Source organism: Crinia signifera, chromosome 1, assembly GCF_055691185.1.
Source record: "Crinia signifera chromosome 1, ASM5569118v1, whole genome shotgun sequence".
In the NCBI taxonomy this organism is placed as follows: Eukaryota; Metazoa; Chordata; class Amphibia; order Anura; family Myobatrachidae; genus Crinia; species Crinia signifera.
This window is the reverse complement of record NC_139217.1, coordinates 408,619,721-408,640,929: the sequence shown is the minus strand read 5'-3', so window position 1 is coordinate 408,640,929 and position 21,209 is coordinate 408,619,721. Positions and strand designations below refer to the sequence as shown.

General features: G+C 45.0%; 1 protein-coding gene across 1 annotated transcript in view; it reads right to left on the bottom strand.

Annotated features, from left to right (window-relative positions):
- ERAP1 (endoplasmic reticulum aminopeptidase 1) overlaps positions 1–21,209 on the bottom strand; it is a 34,937-nt gene that overhangs the window by 712 nt on the left and 13,016 nt on the right. The window contains exons 9-18 of the mRNA XM_083151745.1: positions 18,992–19,123; positions 18,824–18,898; positions 16,934–17,091; positions 15,392–15,471; positions 6,144–6,327; positions 5,676–5,832; positions 5,406–5,590; positions 3,221–3,379; positions 2,938–3,078; positions 2,467–2,548 (exon numbers count right to left, since the gene is read on the bottom strand). Coding sequence (XP_083007871.1) covers positions 2,467–2,548; positions 2,938–3,078; positions 3,221–3,379; positions 5,406–5,590; positions 5,676–5,832; positions 6,144–6,327; positions 15,392–15,471; positions 16,934–17,091; positions 18,824–18,898; positions 18,992–19,123 — 1,353 coding nt within the window. The remainder of the gene's footprint in view (positions 1–2,466; positions 2,549–2,937; positions 3,079–3,220; positions 3,380–5,405; positions 5,591–5,675; positions 5,833–6,143; positions 6,328–15,391; positions 15,472–16,933; positions 17,092–18,823; positions 18,899–18,991; positions 19,124–21,209) is intronic.

Sequence of the window (21,209 nt, the reverse complement as noted above, 5' to 3'; positions counted from 1 at the left end):
GCGGCTTCTGGCTGGGCCAAGCACACATCCTTCTAACAATGACCCACGTTACAACCCAGGTATGCCAACTAATATACACGTTCTCTGCATCCAAAATGGCACAGCGGTAACCAGTACACGTGCAGAAAAAAAGCAATGGAAAAACATAGGCCCTGTGTGTGACTGGACAGGGAAACTGTCGGCAAAAGGTTTAGTCAAACAAAATCAAACTTGGCAATAAGCATGTAAAACATATGACAAGTGGTCTTTTCAAGTTCATATACAAATGCTGCCTTACAAAATTCACTCATTGTAAAACTAGCCTTTAAGATGGTTAACCCACATCATCTAGGTTAGAGAATAAAACTATTGTTGTACTAGAGTCTGTGTTGTATGAATAATGGGTGCAGGGAGTGGGGTGCACACAGGCCCCTATGGCACAGGGGGGCCCACATCTCACACACCCATTTCTTCAATTCGTACCACTCCAGAGACCAGCATCACTAGCACTGCACAAATCAAGAGCACAATCAGCATTTTGACCATACTTGCATACTTTTGAAAACTAGTTTCAGGGAGCTTATAGTTGGTAGAATTTTGCACAGAGCCCCATTATAAGTATTAGAAATGCGATTTGCTTACTAAAAAAAAAAGGCGAATTGAAGGGTTTGAAGCAGTTTTTCACCAAAACTGATCCAAAAGCTCTTAGTACAACTACATTCAGGTGAAACTAAAGTAATGTGAAAACACTCTTTCACGTTACTTTAGTAAAAATAATGCTAACGGGCCCCTAAAAGAGCCAACAAAAAGGCAGAATTTTGAATGCATCTGGTATTACACAACTGTAGGGAAACAGCTGTACAATACTGTTATATTCAAATGCAGCAGGAGGCGTCTCATGCATGCATACGCAATCTGATGACGCAGCATCAATAACCATTGGGGTTGTGACAGTCACCGTGCCTGACCGGCTGGAGCAGCACACAGTTCCCCAAACATCGCATTTGTAAATAAACCTTTGGGTTTGCATACAAATCCGAACCAGGCTCTGTCTACATAGGATTACATAAAAAGATCTGCACTTGAAAATAAAAAAGGGTTAATATATTTTCCAAAAGTTAATATGGTACTTGTGAGTTATCCGGGCTGCCGATTTTGTCCTTAACTTAAGGACACCCGACCGACGCGATGCCCGCGATTTAGCCGAAATCGGGGGCATCGCGTCGGTCGTGGCCGTTATAAGGAGCCGCGACGCGATGCCCGCGATTTCCCATAGACAGTAATGTTAAAAGACACGATGGACACGATTTCCGACACGATTTCCCATAGACAGTAATGTTAAAAGACGCGATGGACCCGATTTCCCATAGACAACAATGTTAAAATAAAATGACAATGTGAAATTGGCCAATATGGGCATTTCACATTGGATATGTTTTAAAATAAAATGTTTCATGGCCCCCCACCACCGTTAACGCCACCCCGCTATTGACGCCAACCCGAAGCGTGGCGAGCGCAGCGAGCCCGCGAGGGGCGGCGGTACGTGTCCTCCGACCTTTTCATACCCCTACTATCCACTAGGGCGTGGAGTGAGAATAGAATAGTGTGGCGAGCGCAGCGAGCCACCGAGCCCGAAGCGTGGCGAGGGGACGCGGATACCTTCACAGGTATCCGCGTGCCCTTGCGGGCTTCACAGGTGTCCGCGTGCGCTCGCCACGCTTCGGGCTCGGTGGCTCGCTGCGCTCGCCACACTATTCTATTCTCACTCCACGCCCTAGTGGATAGTAGGGGTATGAAAAGGTCGGAGGACACGTACCGCCGCCGCTCGCCACGCTTCGGGTTGGCGTCAATAGCGGGGTGGCGTTAACGGTGGTGGGGGGCCATGAAACATTTTATTTTAAAACATATCCAATGTGAAATGCCCATATTGGCCAATTTCACATTGTCATTTTATTTTAACATTGTTGTCTATGGGAAATCGGGTCCATCGCGTCTTTTAACATTCATGTCTATGGGAAATCGTGTCGGAAATCGTGTCCATCGTGTCTTTTAACATTACTGTCTAGGGGAAATCGCGGGCATCGCGTCGCGGCTCCTTATAACGGCCACGACCGACGCGATGCCCACGATTTCGGGCGCGATGAAAAAATCGGCAGCCCGGATAACTCACAAGTACCGTTAATATTTATTGCACAAAAAAGAAAATGTAAAAAAATGATCGAATAGTCCTTCATTATTGTGAATAACAACTTTATCCAATAACTTTGTCCCATAAGTCAAGTTTCTCTTCTAGTATGGATAATGTAGCCTATAGGCTACAGGATGTACTACATCTACCCACTTCAGAACTGGGGTATCATGAATAGGGGATAAAAAGACCTATAACAGAAAAGTGATCTGACCATAGTAATAAATAGCATCATAATGTAATTAGCTGAGATGGGTAAATAACAGAATATCTAGTAGTATATACAGTATTGTAGTTACCTCTCTTAGCCATTCCCTTGTAGAAAACAGTTTTGTGACTCCAACAACCATATGCCCAAGTGTGTTAGATCCCAGATCAAACCTAAAACAGAAGTGTAAATTAATTATATGAGCAGGAGTATTGGAAGCCTAAAGGCCCATACACACTGGGCGACTTTGAGCTGACAATCGCTTAAAACACCCAGTTTGAGTAGCTTTCAGCTCAAAGCCGCCCAGTGTGTGTGCCCCGGCAATGAGCGGTGAGCACTGCTGCGCGCTCCCGCATCATCGCCGAGCGCTGCATTATGCAAACCCGTCCTCTCCCCGCTGTCGGCGCCAGGCAGGGGGAGAGCTGCTCAGTGTGTATGCACTGAGTGGCTTTCCCCCCAGCGATGAACGCGATCATTGCTGTCCATACATGCTGGGCATAGTCGCCCAGTGTGTATGGACCTTTAGGTCTACAACGATGCATTGCTAATTTATGGTTCATACTTTTCAACAAGCGTTTCCCAGTTATTCTTTAGAAATTCCCAGGCCAAAATATGGCCAACTTGGTTCCTGCTCACAGAGACGACAATATGCGAAAGTTCTTGTGTTTTTACAAGGTCTCCTTTCAAACTCTCTTCCATTAGCCTAAAAGAAAAACAGATGTTTATACACAAACACACACACACAGAAAAAAACACACCCATTAATGGATTTTGATCTACAGTAGCTGGTTAAGGTTTCAAGCCCAAATTACTTATCACTAATGCAAATACAAAACAATAATTACCATTGCAGCTTGTCTTTATTCTGAGTTATAGTCAAAGCGTATTCAATCAGATGCTTCTCACCGGTTGCAGCTGTTTTATAGTTTTCAAACAAATAGTCCCATCCTTCAGGTGTCTGAACACCCACAGAGTAGACCGCCATGACAACATCACGAGGCAAACTACACACAACATAACAGAGATGGAGGAATAATGAACAGAACTTCGGATATCACAGAATTAAAATATAGATCTGTGATGCTGTAATATGGTTACAGTCAGTAACCTCATGCTAGAATGTAAGGTAACAGGGGCGGATTAAGGTCTGTGGGGGCCCTGGACAACAAAATTGTGGGGGCCCACACAGATCCCCCCGTCACCGGGAGGTTGGCACCTGGGCAGCGCAGGGGGTCCCTGCAGTGTATGGGAAGTTAGCGGCGGGGTCCCTGCAGCAGATGGGAACTAGTAGTGGTATTGGCTACTAGTTCCTATCCGCTGCAGGGACCCTGCCGCTGACTTCCCATCCGCGGCAGGGACCCTGGCGATGACCGCCCAGAATTCTGCAGGGACCCCCTGCCCGTCTGAGCTGCGTCAGCCCGCCTGCACTCCCCGATCCCACTGCCCAAGCACGGGGCGACAGGAGCCCCACACCGGCAGAAGTGCCAGTGTAGAGGTCCCTTATGTGTGGGGGACCCGGGGCAACCGCCCCTGTCGCCCCTTGCTTAATCTGCCACTGTAATGCTGCCCATACACTTGTGCGATCGGATTCGAAGTGACATCGCAGTGCGATGTCCATCGAACCCGATCGCATCTTGTGGTTCTAAAGTGCCCCCTTTGCAGCACCCGATGTCGCATGCCATCTTGAGATGCCACATCGGGTGCTGGAAGAGGGCGGCGTTATGTAGCGCAAGAAGCGCTAGCGTGCGGCGGGGGTCAGTCAGCAGTGGTGGCAGAATTGTTTAAACGGTACTTATGTATTATCTGGGCTCCCATGTTAAATGCACCCCATTTTTTCATACCCCTACTATCCAACTACGCATGGAGTTGATTTTATATAGTGTGGCGAGCGCAGCGAGCCACCGTGGCCGAAGTGTGGCGAGCGGACGCGGTCTCATAAGAAAAACGGGAGCCCAGATATTACATAAGTACCATTTAAACACTGGGCAGCCCTCTAATTGGCTGAGCTATCTCAGCCAATTAGAGGGCTGCACAGTGTTTTAAACACTTCTGCCGCCACTGCTGACTGATCCCCGCTAGCGCTACTTCTTGCGCTACATAACTCCGCCCTTTGCCCGCCGTCTCCCACGCCACCAGCGGTCCCTCCGGCCCCCTCTCCCCATCCCCACACTGCTGAAAATGCGTTACCTCCGCCCCCCACCAGCGGATTGCATTCGAGCATTGCATGTGGTTAAAAACCACATGCGATTGTTCCTGCAATTCGATAAATATTATGTGCAACACATAAGATCTTGAGAACCGACATTCGATCGGCGTGCCCGCGCTGCGCGTCTAATGTCCCCTTAAAAATGCATACAATCATTCCATTTATCGGCCAGATGTGGTCGAAATCGAATGATTGCATGCAATGACGCACAAGTGTATGGGCAGCATAAGGTATTGCTAAGAGGACCAGGCCATTTATCATTAGTATTGTACACACTAAATAAAAGTAAACCCAATGCTGGTTTAAAAAAACACATTATCCCATGTATTTTAGAACCAGCACCAGCTCAAAGAGCCCGGAGCTGGTTATGCTTACGAGGGGGGCCCACTTTTATATACAGAAGCACTGCATGAATCTACACGATCCATGTGAGCTTCATGTTCGGCAGTGTTTGGGCTGCCGGCAAACCTGGCAGCAAAATACAAATTTCAAAAAAAAAAAATACTTTGCAACTGGACAGACCATACTACAATGCAAAGGGAGGAAAACATTTCTTTTTTTTTGCATGCAGGGTAAATACTGGCTATTATTGCATGTAGCCCAAAAATGCTGGACAGCTTTACTGCACATCTTTACATCTCCTCTATCTGTAGTCCAGCATGGCTTTCCTGAGGAGAGCATCTTCTTCCTTTTTTTTGTTTTGCCCCAGCCCAAAATCAGACCCTAAGTTGCCACTACTGCACATATCCTGCATTGTCTATCACACAGGTTATGGACTGCACAGAGAGATAAATGTTACTATAAAAGGTTGTGTAAGGACAGACCTTAGGGTACCGTTGGACTCCTGCCATTTCTTCAGATACTCCTCAGCCTTCTGTACGCATGGCTGGTATTTGCGGAAACATGCAAAGAGAAGCAGGGAGCTGCGGAGCATCCTCTCAGATACTGTGCCGTCATCTGTCCATGACTGCACATCAATGAGATTGCGGAAGAGATTTAAAATATACGCCTAAGGCAAGGAATGACACGTAGCTCAGTAACTGCACCACAAATATCACATTACCCAATGCACATGCTGCTTTCACTGGGGTTACCTTCATTTGATCTTCAATCTCCTTCATGTCTCTCTTTTCCATTAGTTTATATAGAGGAATTAGCTCATCCATTCCTTGGAACACCGGCATAATCTTATCCTCCTTGTTCAGGTAGGTTGTCAAACTGAGAGCTTTGTCAATTGGTAGACGCCCAATGCTGGGGAAGGGAAAGCAACTTCATCATCACATTATTATTAATAGGGGGGTTCTGAAAGTTCTGAAGAAGGGGTCACAATGGGCCTTACTTTGGTTCACCCTCAGAGGCAAATTCCTTCTCAAATTGACAAAACCATGTGCACTGCAGGTGGGGCAGATTTAACATGTGCAGAGAGAATTAGATTATAGGTTTTATGGGGTTGTCCTCTTCTGAAGTTCTATTGAAGATGGGATGTTGCCCGTAGCAACCCACCAGCTTAGTACATTTACCCCAATGAGTCTATAATGTTTGACACAGAACAAACGACTTACCTGACGAGTTGGAATGCATTGTTAATGAGACTGGCCCGGTCATTGCTGCCAATAGCCGTGTGATTCTCTTTCAGGAGTGTTATCAGTGCATCCCAGCCATTACCCTCATAATGTACAATGTAGTAGCCATTCATTCCCACATTGAACTTTATCCAATCAACCTCCTCTGCCAGGACCAGCACATCTGCAATACAAATACATTACAAATACCATAAAAACACAGAATTTGCAGAAGTCTATGGGGCTGACTGAGTTGCACGCGGTTGCGGCCATGTTAGTATCTCTTGTCGTGTCTGTGATCATATGCTAATGCTGGTATCAGCTCTCAGCCCCTTCCCTGGTGTACAGCCGTGAGTCTGTTTGAGTAGGGGGGCATCCGCTTTGAATGGCTTAAATCGAAACTTGCACCAGCCCCATGTAGAATGCAGGTGCAGAATCTCCATCAGAGTATGGTCTCCAATGTACACGGTTAAACGCCTGAGTCCACAAACACTCCTGCCACGTGCTCACAACACTCCCATCACATGCCCATAAGATGGAATATCTTTTTGTGTCTCCACAGCCACCTCCCAGTCACCATCCCAGAGTCCATGAGGCTCAATCAGTATTCGCAGACACTGTTGGATGCTTTTGCAGAATGAGTTTAAAAAAAAAAGGAGATCTTTAAATGCAAATGCATAACCCAAAAAAATCGACAAATGAAGTGGAATTAGTTCCTGAATTTGTTTATATCAAACAAATAAATATGCCCAGGAGACAAACTGTTTGCTCAGTTTCTTTTAACTGTGTTTCAAAAAACATAGGCTGCTGTTTTATAAAAGGGCAGGTGGTTGCAAAATATGCGCTATAGCACATTTTTCCGTGATACAGGCAGCGAGGGACCCCATTTTCAAAATTGAGTGGGTCCTGCAGGACGTGCTGCAGCAACCAATAAAAATCCTCCTTGCTGTGGGAGGAGCGGAGGCTGCACGTCTTCACCAAGAAACTGGTGCAGGAGGGGCTGATTGAGCCCTGCCAGCAGAGCCAGCAGCCCGCCCTCTGCTGCCAGCAGAGACCCCTGAGGAAGCCAAGGTTATTTGGGAGCAGTGCAACATCTCTTAGTGCAAGCTGTGTTACCACCTGCCCAAGCACCGCCTGCTGCCCCTGGCCCAGGACAGGGGGAACTGGAGGATGAGCCTTCGCAAGATCTCTTCCTGCACGACCAATAGCTTGAGACCACAGAATGTACTGCGTGCAGTGCAAGACGCCCATCTGCTTCCAGTGCTACAAGTTGTTAGTCTAGGGGAAAACCAGGCAACATCATTCACATTTTGCTGGAAACAGCCCATTGTGAAAGACTATCAGATTAATTTCTGCAGTCACAGCCACCACAGATCACAGCCCAAACATGTATTTGCTTGCAAATGCCATAAAGAACAGGCAAAATGGGAAAGTGGAATTGTTTACCATTTCCTTGCTGCCGCAAGGTGAGGTAACCCAATAAGGACTCATCAAGCTGGGCCCAAGCACACTGTTCTCCAGAACAACGAGACTGGAAGATCGGTCAAGAGATATTTACTTACCTGGCGCTTTATGCAAATTATGGCCAAAAGGAATAATGGCAACACTGTTGATACCCATCTCATTAGTGAAAGCCTGAAAAATTCCCTCTCCTGTGTTGAATTATCATCCTACACACAGGTCTCACACAATACACTTGCTAAGAAGCCTGCGTTTTAGGTCTCCGAGGGCCACATGCACTAAGCTTCAAAAGTGATAAAATGGAGAGTGATAAACAGCCAGCCAATCAGCTCCTACCTGCCATGTCACAGGCTGTGTTTGAAAAATGACAGGCAGGAGCTGATTGGCTTGTTGTTTATCACTCTCCATTTTATCACTTTTGAAGCTTAGTGCATCTGGCCCTGAGTCTGCTAAAGGCCAGCAAGAGTTCTCACCTACAAAATGCTAAATGGTCCAGCCATCCACCAGTGAACTGCTGAGCTGTCTTAGGGAGATCATCTGTTGCAGGTGTAAGCAGTATGCATCACCCTGATATTGCTGAATGGCTGACCACTTTAGACAAGTCTCTCACTGGAGTCTGACAGACCAGGGTTCGCAAATACGCGCTATAGCGTGTATTTTACCCGCAAATAGTGATGGGTAGTTTGTGAATGATTAGTTCAAAATGATCTAATCTTCAAAGTGAACTAAATCGTTCAGATCACTGCTCTGGCAAAGATTAGATCATTTAGTTCACCAGGACGTAAAGCAAGTGGGAGGCATCTTTACTTTCTGAATCTAAAGTTAAAAGTACAACAAAGCCCAGCAAATACAGATCTAATAAAAGAAAAATATGCATTGCCTAGCCAGAGTCTATGGGCGGTATTCAATGTGAATACTGGCGATGTGCAGCGAATCCTGTTTAGGATTCGCTGCACATTCGCCACTGCTCGCTGCGTTCCGGAGCCTCGTCGGCTCCGGTATTCAACGAGTCAGGGGCTCGCTGCCCCTGACTGGCGAATTTTAACTCCTGCGGCGATGCCGCAGGGAGCCCGAGGACGGTGGCAGGCAGGGAGATGGAAGTCTCCCTGCCTGCCCCAGAACGTTTGTAGGGTGGAGGTGGGCTCCCCGGGTGCCAGGCAGCACAGGCTGCCCCCCGGGGGTGCCAGCAGGGGACCGGGTATATTCACTACACCCGATCATGCATATGTAATGATCGGGTGCAGTGAATATATGAATATCTAATGAGCGGCTCAGCTCCCGGCCCCCTGCTGGCTGCTCTGTGTAAAAAAAATATATATATATATTTTTTTTTTAATTGAATATATATATTCATGTGCTTACAGCACATGAATAAAAATAGCATGCCCCTGTGCTCAGAATAAAATTCCAGAATTTTTGACACCAATTGTAAAAAACAAAACACTTTATTTTAAAAGTTCACCTTCCACTTCACCATAAAAAGATAGCAATTGCTACTCGGTGAATCATGGCGAACAAAACCTTGAAATGTATTCGCCATCTGGTCATTGAATAGGGTGATTCACCGTTTTAGTCAGAAATTCGCCTTACAGCACAAAATCGCCATAAAAACCTGGCGAATCAGCCTCATTGAATACCGCCCTATGTGTGGTGTGTCTGTAAGTGAGAATGTGTGCTCATGCTGCTCACCTTTCTGTGATTCTATCACTATCCTATTAGTCCAGATGCCCAAACACTTGCTGCTGCTTCTGGTACTGGGTCCTGAGCATACTGCTGTGCTAAATCTTCTGCTGGGACCTGCATACCTCCCAACTGTCACGATTTTAGAGGGACAGTCCCGATTTTCGGGTCCTGTCCCGCTGTCCCACCCGCGGCAGGCATTGTCCCGCTGCGGGGGGTTGCAGTTGGGAGACCCCCCAATCTAGTAGAATAGACGCTGTGCGCATGCGCACAGCGTCTATTCTCGTATGAAAATGAGGGCGCGGCTAATTAGCATAAGCCGCGCCCTCATTTGCATACGCCCCACCCCCTCTTCGGGCGCTCGCGCGGGTGTCCCTATTTCCTCCGGACAGAAGTTGGGAGGTATGGACCTGTGCAGGTGCTTCTGCGGCAGCCATGTTATTCAGCTCTCATCAATGCTCAGCAGTCAGTACATGTAAGCTGCCACAGGTGGCAGTGCTGAGCTCACACATGGTCTGGACTCTGCGGATCTACATTGTCCTGATGACTCATGAGTCCTGCAAATAGTTCAGTAGTTCAATTAGTTCACAGATCATACAGATCCCTGAACTAATCTCTGACTATACAGCCATAATGAGACTGTACAGTACCTGTGAGCTACCATGTGCGGCACTGCTGTGCTCAGGCATATGTACTGTATTGTGTGTATGCAGCCACAGACACAGTGCTGGCTGCTGCATGTTATACAGTATACTGTAGTAGCTCTGTTTACTCCACATTACAGTCAGAGATGGATATGTATGAACCTTCATGATACATACAGTGGAGCAGTTGCCCCTAGCAACCAATCAGCAACTGGTTACTTTGCAAAGTCTCTACTTTATCTCTCTCTAAGGTCATTTACATTGGGGCAAGGGGACATGTTTTTTTCTAATTACTGTATTTTAAAAGCAGAAAAAAATTGACTTATTAAATGACTCTGAATTTGGGTATTTTACTTGCATATTATGGAAGGTAAAATAACCACCACAATGGGATTAATATTGCAGAGCTAAACAATAAGCATGTCACTAGAAGGGTGCTGTATAACATTGCTTTTCTAAACTAGAAAATAATCTGATTAAACATACAGTATATGATCATTCCAACAAGACTAAACTCCTACAATGAGCTGGTATCACAATGCCTGCTCTGTGTGTCATAATCTAGTCTAGTTCATCTAGATCCATGCACTCCTCTCAGTCTCTGAGTCAGTGATGGAATAATGAACTAAATGAACTAATCTTCTGATCTAATCTTTTGGGTGAACTAGATCATAATGAACTAGTCACCAAAACGAACTAGATTTCCCATCACTACCCGCAAACCCCGGCCAGGGACTCACTTTTTTAAAATAGGCGGGTCCCCTGGGACATGGTCAGCGCGGGTTTCCGGATTGGTCAGTGTGTCAGGATGGACACGGGCTCCTGGGCAGGACGGTTACTGCAGATCTGCGCAGCGGCAGCAGGATGATGGCGGGAACACGGAAGCACAGGAAGTACTGGGGTGAAAGGGGGTCCGGGAGCTGAAGAGGAAATAATGCGGCTTTGATACAGTAATGCTCCAGAAGGATTCCCTGCAGCTCCCGGCCCCCATCCCCCGAGTGGCCGACCTCGGCTGCCACCGCAGCACCCGGGGACGTGCTGTGCTCCCCACCCGCAGCCAGTCAGCCTCCCTGCAGCTGCCGGCTCTCACCTCCGAGTGCCTGGCCTTCACTGCCACCGCAGCACCCGGGGATGAGCTGTGCTCCCCGCCCGCAGCCAATCAGCCTCCCTTCAGCTGCCGGCTCTCACCTCTGGGTGCCTGGCCTCCGCTGCCACAGCAGCACCCGGGAATGAGCTGTGCTTAATGCAGTCAGCCTGTCCCCGCAGCTCCCGGCCCCCATCCCCCGGATGCCCAGCCTCTTTGCAGGTCCCGCACCTCATTCCCCAGGTCCCAGGTGTCTGGCCTCCACTGCAGCACCTGCATCATGAACACTGGGGAAGAGGGCCAGCCAAGGAGACATCAGCCAGTCCCCTGCCCAACCCTGGCGGCAGCCAAGACCGCAGGGATGTGAACCAGCAGCTGGGCAAGCTCCTGCACTACCTTAGGACCCTGGAGTACACCCACCAGCACAGTTGATGGTAAGAGACCAGACTGGCATTTTTTTGGGGGGAAAGGGGGTGCATTACTACTAGTTTTAGCACAGTCCTCTGGGTTTGCCCTGGTATAGCTCAGACACAGGAACCCTGTGGGACTACACATCCCAGCAGGTAATAGTGCCCATACACTGCCTGCGACGTCTCGCAGCAGTGTACGGACACTCGACAGAGTGCGAGCCGCCGGGACCTTCCCGGCGGCAGGGACGCATGCGATCCGTTATGATGGATCGCATGCGTCCCTGCTTCCCGCCCGCCTCGCCGCCTGGAGGAACGGGTGGTCGGATGGCCTGCTGGTCCGACCACCTAGTCTGGTCCAATTCACACGGGCCCGCACATCGGGGAATTACGGTGGGTGGCATAATATGTACTGGGCATTATGGTGTATGGCATGTTGTGTACTGGGCATAACAGTGTGTGGCAAAATACTTATTGGGCATATCGGTGTGTGGCATTTTACATAATGGGCATATTGATGTGTGGCATAATGCAGTGCCCTCCTACCTCTGTCGGTTTGTTTCTACCCAGTTTTTTTAATCACTGTTGTTTCCAATTGTAAAGTGCAACGGAATATGCTGCGCTATATAAGAAGCTGAATATGAATAAATAATGGGCATTATGGTGTGTGTAATCCTGTTGCAGTGTATTCAACTGGCTCTAGCTGGCGCAGTGTGTACAAGTGTGTGGTGTAAGGTGAATTGGTACTATTATGTGGCCAAACCACTTTCCCACAAAGCCACTGTCCCAGTTTACAGATTATGTATTTTCTACTATAAATCTGTCTATCTTGCTTTATGTGAGTGCCCCCCGACCCACAATAGCTACAGTTAGAGGCACCCCAAATCTGTATTTGCGTAAATCGGCCCTCAGCTCAGGGTATATGCCATGTGGGGTAGAGGAGGAAGCTTCTGTATGTGCCATGCTGGGGGGAAGGGGAAAGGAGACTTTATTCCGTTGGGACCCAGAAAAGGTCAGGTAGGACCCCAATTTTTGTAAGTGAGGGGTCCCAGGGACCCACTATTTTTGGGTGGTTTCGCGATCACTGCAGACTTCATCAACTTGGTCAATATAGGGCGGTATTCAATGAGCTGAATCGTTGGTCACAGCGATTCAGTTTTTTCATTCGCCAGCCAATCGCCGTTTTTTTGCTGCCAATCGCCATGCATGGGGATTCGTGGGGAGTCGCCGAGTCACCCTATTCAACGTGGCTGAGAATCGCCGGCCCTAACGGCGATTCTCAGCCAACCCTGCGTTTCCCTAAACAGCTTCATTAATGTCGTCAGTGTTTAAAAAATTGCAGTGAAATGCAAGAAAAATGCAAATTACCCTGAATAAACGCTTCCAATACAGCAGACGGCAAAATCTGGGTAATCTGCACAAAGGCCAAACGAAGGAGTGAGGTGGGGAGGAGAATCATGGGTAAGTGAGGTGCACCATGGGTAAGAACAGTGCTTTGTGGGAGAAAAAAAAAATACCTCAAAAAATTAAATATATATTTGTATAGCACTTCTACGACCATCACATCACACAAGGGCAGCAAATAATAATACATTACACTTGCACAGTTAAATAGAACACTTAAAACCAATTATTTGACATGTTCCTATAAAAGTTCACCAGAAAAAGATGACGAGGGACACTCGGTGAGGAACGGCGATATGTAACAAGAAAAAGGAATCGCCAACTTCTCATTGAATACACTTTTGGCGATTCCCCTCGACTACCGTCGATTCCCCATGCAAAATCCTATAGACTAAAAACGGCGATTTGTAGAGAATAACATTTGGCGATTGGTGCTTCATTCACCGGTCCTTATCGGCGATTATAGGTCATTGAATAGGGTGATTCGCATTAGGAGCTCCAAAAATCTCCGTCAGACACGAAAAAAACACAGAATCGCCATAAAACTTGGCGATTCTGGCTCATTGAATACCGCCCAGTGTGTTTCTCTACATACTGTGCCATGAGGGGCAGTACGGATGGTGTAATGGTTAGCTATACTGCCTCTAACTGTGCGGAGTTTGTATATTTTCCCGTGCTTGCATGGGTTTCCTCCGGGTACTCCGTTTTCCTCCCACAATCCAAAAATATACTGGTAGGTTAATTGGCACAAGATTAACCCTAGAATGTCTGTGTGTGCGTGTACATGTGGTAGGGAATATAGATTGTAAGCTCCACTGGGGCAGGGACTGATGTGAATGTTCAAAATATTCTCTGTAAAGCGCTGCGGAATATGTGTGCGCTATATGAGAAACTGTTAATAAATAATAAAATAAATAAGAGGTCAATTTATCCTAACTGGTCAGCGGGCAACCACCAAATGGCATCTCTATCAACATGTCTGTACATATCCTATGCATACGTGTGCAGAGAGACAGCCTACCCACTGAGGCCTTTCCAAACCGAGCGATTGAGGGAAGCTTTTTGGAGATGCTTTGATTCCAGGCTGACCCCCAGTATTTCACTCAGGGCTTTGAATATCTTATAGCTGATGGTGGACAAGACATAAAATCACCTTAGGATGGTATTGCACAGGCTCTGTTAACTGTTAAGATGGTGCTGTCTCAAAAGTGGATCAGTGGAATAGCCTCCCAACAGAGGTGGTAGAGGCTAATACAATAACCAAAAACTGTGGCGAACTTTGATGAAAAATTTTCTGTTGCCATCAATGAAAGCAACAGCTCTGGGTTGTGAGTCAAAAAGAAACCCAAATTCAGGTTTGGGAACCAGCAGCAAAAGAAACCCACACCAACCAAGCTGTTGCTTGGGCCGTTCTTAAGAAGAAGTGGTAGTGGCACAGCCACAATGGACCTAATGGATATAATATAATTTATTTTGTTATGGTAGAACAGTCTAATTGTGCTGTGAAGTCTTGCCGTGACAGACTGATTGACATCTATCAGCTTAATTTGCAAATTTAAGACCCCTTTCACACACACGTGTGTAAACTACCTGGGACCCACTTATGTCTGAAAAATTGACCATATAGAAACATACAGTATAGGAAAAAAGCCCTGTGTGAGCATGTGTACGGTATGATATTGTTCCCAGTAGGTCACCAGACTTCTGTAGGTCTGGGTCTCCACTTCACCAGCCTCTGCCCCTATTGAAAGAAATGTCCTTATTCCCATAAACTATGTTTGGCTATAGTTAGCTGCCCTACGTCCCCAGCTACAGCTACTAGCCAATAAGAACATTTAAAAAAAAGCCTTGCAACTAATGTAGGGTACACACCAGGACGACCCGCTCACGATGCACAATAACGACCGACCGACCCGCGGGACCGCGCATCGGATCGGTATCGGTCCACACCAGGACAGAAAAGGGCCCAATCACCACCCAATCTACATCCAATTGGTCGGAATTGGATCTAGATTGAGGGGATCGGGCCCTAGTTGTCCTGGTGTGTACCCAGCATTAGTCAGACAAGTTCTCAATCCAATCCATTCAATTAGCACAAAACAGTCATATCAGATGATAAATGTAAAGGCCAGTGATAGGAAACCATGGCTCAGTATATAAATCAAGGCAGCATAAGTAGTCAGGTCAAGAATACTAACCTATACTAATGTGCAAGTTAACTTGTGTGCTATAGTGTATCACGATACATACATTATGGCACGCATTCAAAGAGATGAGGGTGATGGACATTCAATGGTGCATGTACCTTAGAAACCTATATCCAGGTAAGCATATTACAGCAATGAACAGCATGTGAGGCAGTTAATTACACACTTTGGGGTTAAAGTATCAAGAACCCCAAAGATTGGAGAAGTGGACAGGTGGAGAAGTTTCTTATTGCATTCAATCAATTTATAGCTAGCATTTATCAAGTACACTCTATAGACAGTCTCCAATCTTTAAACAGCTTGATTAACCCCACTTTATAATACGGACACCATTACATAGCATCCCATGAGGAGATCATACCTTTCCTTGTTTTGAGCAAAAACCTTTGGATGGTGTTTGATTTACTAGTGATGTATGTCAATGGAACATGCCACAAAAACCTAAAATAAAATACAAATTTGGTAAGAAAACAATAATAAATTAAAAGCAAAAGAATCTACTTCAATTAAAGCTGTGTATATTATTTTTATCTTCTGAACATATGATGCATCCAAGTGTGTTCTCTCTATATATCCAGCCTATATTTTAAGATCTGGTCAAAAAAAGTTTTTGTTTTTTCAAGCCATGCCAGGAACGCTGAAGAGGTTTTCATATATACTACCATTATCTGAAGACAGGAGCTACTGGTATCGCCAACAGCACACGAGGACTCAGTCTAACCATTTTTCTTTAACAGAGCCCCTCTATTCTGGAGTGCTGAAGAACAGTGCACGAAGGCTTCTGCTGGTGCAAGTATACACAAAGATGAATATTGCTCCTCCAGTATATAGAGTTCTGTTATCACTAGGCATACTAGGGGATTCTAATTCTAATTGTGTTTTCTGGTGAAATAGTGATTATCAGAAATAGTGTTTATCTAAAAGTTATCTACATTAATCAAACCTTAACCTGATATTTCCACAGTGATAACTAGAAGTCTAAAACTTCTGTCTCCAGTAATATTATATTATATATATCTGGAACAGCAAAGGGGTGCAATGTACACATTTTATCTTATTTAAGCACCTTACTGCCAGGATTATTTTCTTTAACAGACCCCCAGACACAGCTACTTTAGATTATAAAAAAAAACAATGGAAAAACAGAATCTGAAGACATACTATACAGTATGTCCCAAACCAAGTCCAATTTACCTTGAACTCCCTGGGAGTCCTTCCATCTGATTTGGCACTTGATGTGCCGGTACTTGTGTACTTTCACGGCGCCGTGCGTCTGTGTCCCCTTGCGGGGCTTGCTGCGCTCGCCCACGCTATGGGCTCGGTGGCTCTCTACGCTCGCCACGCTATCTAATATCAATTCCATGCCAACGTGGATAGTGGAGGTACGAACTATCCACATTGGCATGGAGTTTACAGCCCCGCAGCTGGACACAGACGCGGCGCCGTGAAACTACACAAGTACCGATGTGCCATTTTTACATGCGATTTAACCACATGCAATTAATCTCATGTAAAAATAGCACAGAAGGACTCCCATTGAGGTGCTAAAAAGTTGTACACAGACAGCAGCAATTCCAATTCATCTCATGTGCAGAAGGTTCAAACCTCCGTATCCGATTCGATGCACACGGTAATGCATATCAGATTGGATGTCAAACAAAATGCATCCTGGCCACTTTTCACCCGATTTATTGGCCCGATTTGTCTGAAATCGTTCAAAATCCCATATATGTAAGGCCAGCTTTACATAGTTCCTGCTTATAGTGTCTGGCTCAGCTGTTGTAGGAACTTAAATTGATGCAATCAATTATTCAGAGACACAATGTGGACAAATGAGATCTACTGGCAGCGTTTTATGTACATAAGTACTAAGAATACAGTAGTGTATATGTATACACCTTACCCAGCAGATTCTGAGTCTTTAGCACCCTTCTGATAATGTTCTTGATGTATGTGGACATACTTTCCTTTCACTGTAACCGTAATTAACGGGAAACCTTTCTGTAGAGTCCAAGTGTTCATCATAGACTTCACATCAATGATGTCACCTTCTGTCCAGTGCTGTAACAGAGTATTATTACTGTTTATTTTAATAGACCTAATGATACTACGCAGACAGCACACAGGGCGAGATGTACTAAGCCTAAGTGATAAATTGGAGAGTGATAAACCACCAACCAATCAGCTCCTACCTGTCATTTTTCAAACAAACACAGTCTGTGACATGGCAGTAAGGAGCCGATTGGCTGGCACTTTATTACTCTCCATTTTATCACTTTTAAAGCTTAGTATATCTGGCCCACAGTATGCTAAATCAGTCTCCCCCAGACATTATATTTAAAAGTCAATGATATACAGTAAGCACTCAGATCAACAAATACACAAAGACAAGTCTACTGTTCTTTAAAAGACGATTGTCTGCATGACCTAGAATAAGCTCACAGCTCTGTGATTAGTCTCGTTGCTCATGTTGTACTGACTATAAAAGGTGCCCACACAGTAGAACGATTTTTTGGCCGATTGGCCGATTTCCAATAAATCGGCCTATATATCAACTGATGTTTACCGATAATCGGTCGAAAATCGGCAGATTTCGGTCCGATGCGCGCTCCCGTGGATCTTTTGGTAAATCTTCTGATCTTACATGCTGCATGAAAGATCAGAAGATTTAACAAAAGATCCATAGGAACGCACACGGGATCTTAAGAAAAATCTTTGGTAAAGATGTGCGCTTGCCTGAAATCTTTCGTCCAGGACGGACAAAAGATTCAAAGGCTAATTTATGCGCAAATCTTATGATCGCAGATCTTTCTAGTGTGTGGGCACCTTAAGGGGTATATTTACCTACATTTCAAATCATGATTTCAAATCACTCTAAACTGATGCGTGTTTTCAAGGCAAAAACACAGAGGGCGGGATGTAATACCATCCAAATTCGGCGGCTGGGAGGAATGCCAGTCAAACTGAGGTTTTTTAAAGGGACAATAACGTACAAGGCAAAATCTTTCCTTGTAAGTGATCACTCCTTTAAAAAAAAAGTCCAAGTTAGTCCGGCATCCCGCACAGCCGCCGAACTGGGTTGGCAATACATGCTGCACAGATTTACCAACATTTAAAAATAATATTTTAAAAAGTCATCTGTTGGTAAATCTGTGTTTTAGCCAATAAAACACAGCAACAACTGATATCAATTGATTTGAAAATTATATAAATTGCATTTTAGTAAATATTTCTCAATCTTTATTTTGGATTAAAGTTTTTGTTATTTTTCTCTGTTTTCTCTTTTAATATATTACACACAAAGGCTACAAAACATTAAGTGAAATATAAATACAACTAAACTGGTATATGTCATTGACTATTCAGGCAGGAAGCTGCATCACCCACTGTTTTACCATCATTAGTATAGGCACCTGTCCACACTGGGTGCTAGAGATTTCTCAGTACAGATGTACTTAGATGTATGCATGCCTAAGAATAGCACAGAACTCCATCTAAACACCCACAAATCTCCCACAAGATTACAGTAGCTTTTTATGTATGACTGCAATGTTACCTCTCATTTGCCAAAGTAAAAATCATGCCAACATCTGTCGGATTCCGTCTCGGCCAGAGGTACGCAGTAGGAGTACATTAATTTCTGCGCAGTTTGCTAAAAAGTCTATATACATTAGCGGTGTCTGATAAGGATCAGGCCATACAAGTGTCGTTATTTGTAGTAATATCAGAATGTACAGTACACTGGGTTGTTATATTGAAATAAAAACAACAATATAAAATGTATTTAACTTACTGATTTTGGACGATTTTTCCCACAGAATCCAATTTTTTCCCCATTTCCATTGGCAGTTCCTTCTGAAGGACAAATCTGATTTTTATAATTGAAGAAAAATATAATTACTGCAATTTTAGGTAGAGATCCAGAAACAAGATTTATGCATATTACAGTAAGGGCACTTACGTCAGTCATACTGTTCCATAAGTCTTCATTTCTTGCATTGCGATAACTGAAACGACGCAAGTACTGTATAATGCCAACTTCAAAGCTTTTAGCACCCATGTAATCCTGCAACATGTTTAGAATGCAAGCACCCTGCAAGATATTTCATGTCATTTATATGGGAATATTTAAAAAATGAAAGGATACTCATAAAACAAACTTCTCATCAGTTGACTAATGAAGAATGACCATAGGAGATTTAGAGACAGATTGGGCAAAATGTAATAGGACAGCTTAAAAAAATTGCATCAGATTACACAAGTGAAATTTGTGATTTTTTTGCAATATTTACAAAAACGTGCGATATTTAAGACATGTGCGATTTTTAGTAACGATAATGTGGGATTTTTTTTAGACATGGGTAGACAGAGTGTGTGCTTTTTTTTTGCAAAAATGTAAAGAAAAAAAACTACGTGGGGTCATTGAGCCGGTCCTGGTTCCCCAAATACAGGGGGGAAAAAATCATGAGGATACCTCGTATTTAAGAAACCAGCTAGACAGCCAATCACGCACTTCAGGGGGAGGAGCGCAGAATGTTACCAGCAGCATATGACATACGGCTGGTTAGTAAATTAGGAATTACCATTCAGCTGAATGATGATTCCTACTCATATTTTTTCGATGGCGTATGCATTCGTATTTAGAAGTACGAATACAAATGTGCGATGAATATGAATAATATATCTGCCATTGTAAATAAAAAAAAATAGGATTTTATATACAGTACCAGTCAATCCTTTTCTCTAAGTCTGTAAGGAATACTGGGGATTCACTTAGTACAATGGGTATAGATGGGGACCAAAGAAGCCTGTGCACATAAAACTTCAAACAGGGTGTGCTGGCTCCTCCCAACTATGCCCCATCCTACAGCTCTGTCTAGGTAAAGCTGTGCCCGAAGGAGGTAGACATAATTGAGACACAACTTAAGATACAAGTGGTGAGACAAATGAACCAACACACCATTCATAACTGAAAACAACAAACTGTTGTAATAACAACTTGCAAGACAAGTTTCAACTCCACCTGCAGAATGGCGAACCACTGAAGAGGGCACCCAGTATCCCTTATGGACTCAGAGAAAAAGATTTACCGGTAGGTATATAAAATTCAATTTTCTTTATCATCCATAAGGGATACTAGAGTTTCACTTAGTACTATGGGGGTGTCCCAAAGCTTCCAGAATGAGTGTGATGAGATGGTTGCAGCACCACCTGCCCAAACTGGGTATCCTCTTTGGCCAGGGTTTCAAACCTGTAGAACTTAACAAACGTGTTCTTCCCAGACCAAGTAGCAGCTCAGCAAAGTTGCATTGCCGAGACTCCATGGCAGCCGCCCAGGAGGAGCCCACAGATCTAGTCAAGTGGGCCTTAACAAATTCGGAACAGGTAAAGCCACCGAAGAATAAGCTTGCTGAATAGTCATCAAATCCAGTGCGCAATTGACTACTTTGAAGCAGGACAACCCCTTTTGTGAGCATCATACAACACATAAAGGTAGTCATACTTTCTAATCCCAGCCGTTCTTTCAAGATCCGCTCTATCCTCTAAAAACTTCAAATAGGGGTACTTACTCTACATGACAAAAACCCCAATTCGGAGACCTGCCTAGTCAAGGCCACTAGCAGGACCACTTTGCACGTAAGGAACTTATCCTCAACAGAGTCCAACGGTTCAAACCAGGAGGACTGCAAAAAGGTCAATACCACCCCACAGAGCCATGGGCAGAACACCTTGTAAAAATGTCTGAACCTCCGCTAACAGAGCCAACTTCTTCTGAAAGAAGATGGACAAGGCTGATATCTGCAACTTGTTGGATCCTAATCCGGAGGAAACAACCCAGTCGGAAAACCGTAGGAGAACAATGTCTCCCTTCCCACCATGACATATATCTCTTCCAGATCCGAGGATACTGTAGTGTCTGGATGTCACCAGCTTTCTAGCCTGAATCATGGTAGGGATTACATTTCCTTACCCTTCCTTACATTTCCTTAACCCTTCCTGGCTAAGATCAGCCGCTCAACCACCAAGCCGACAAACAAAGCCATCTTAGTCCAGATAAATGAACGGCCCTTGCTGAAGAAGAAGATTTCTTCTCAGCGGAAGAGGTCAAGGTTTGTCCACTGACATGGCCAGAAGATCAGCGTACCACACCGTTAGTGGCCTGTCCGGAGAAATTAGAA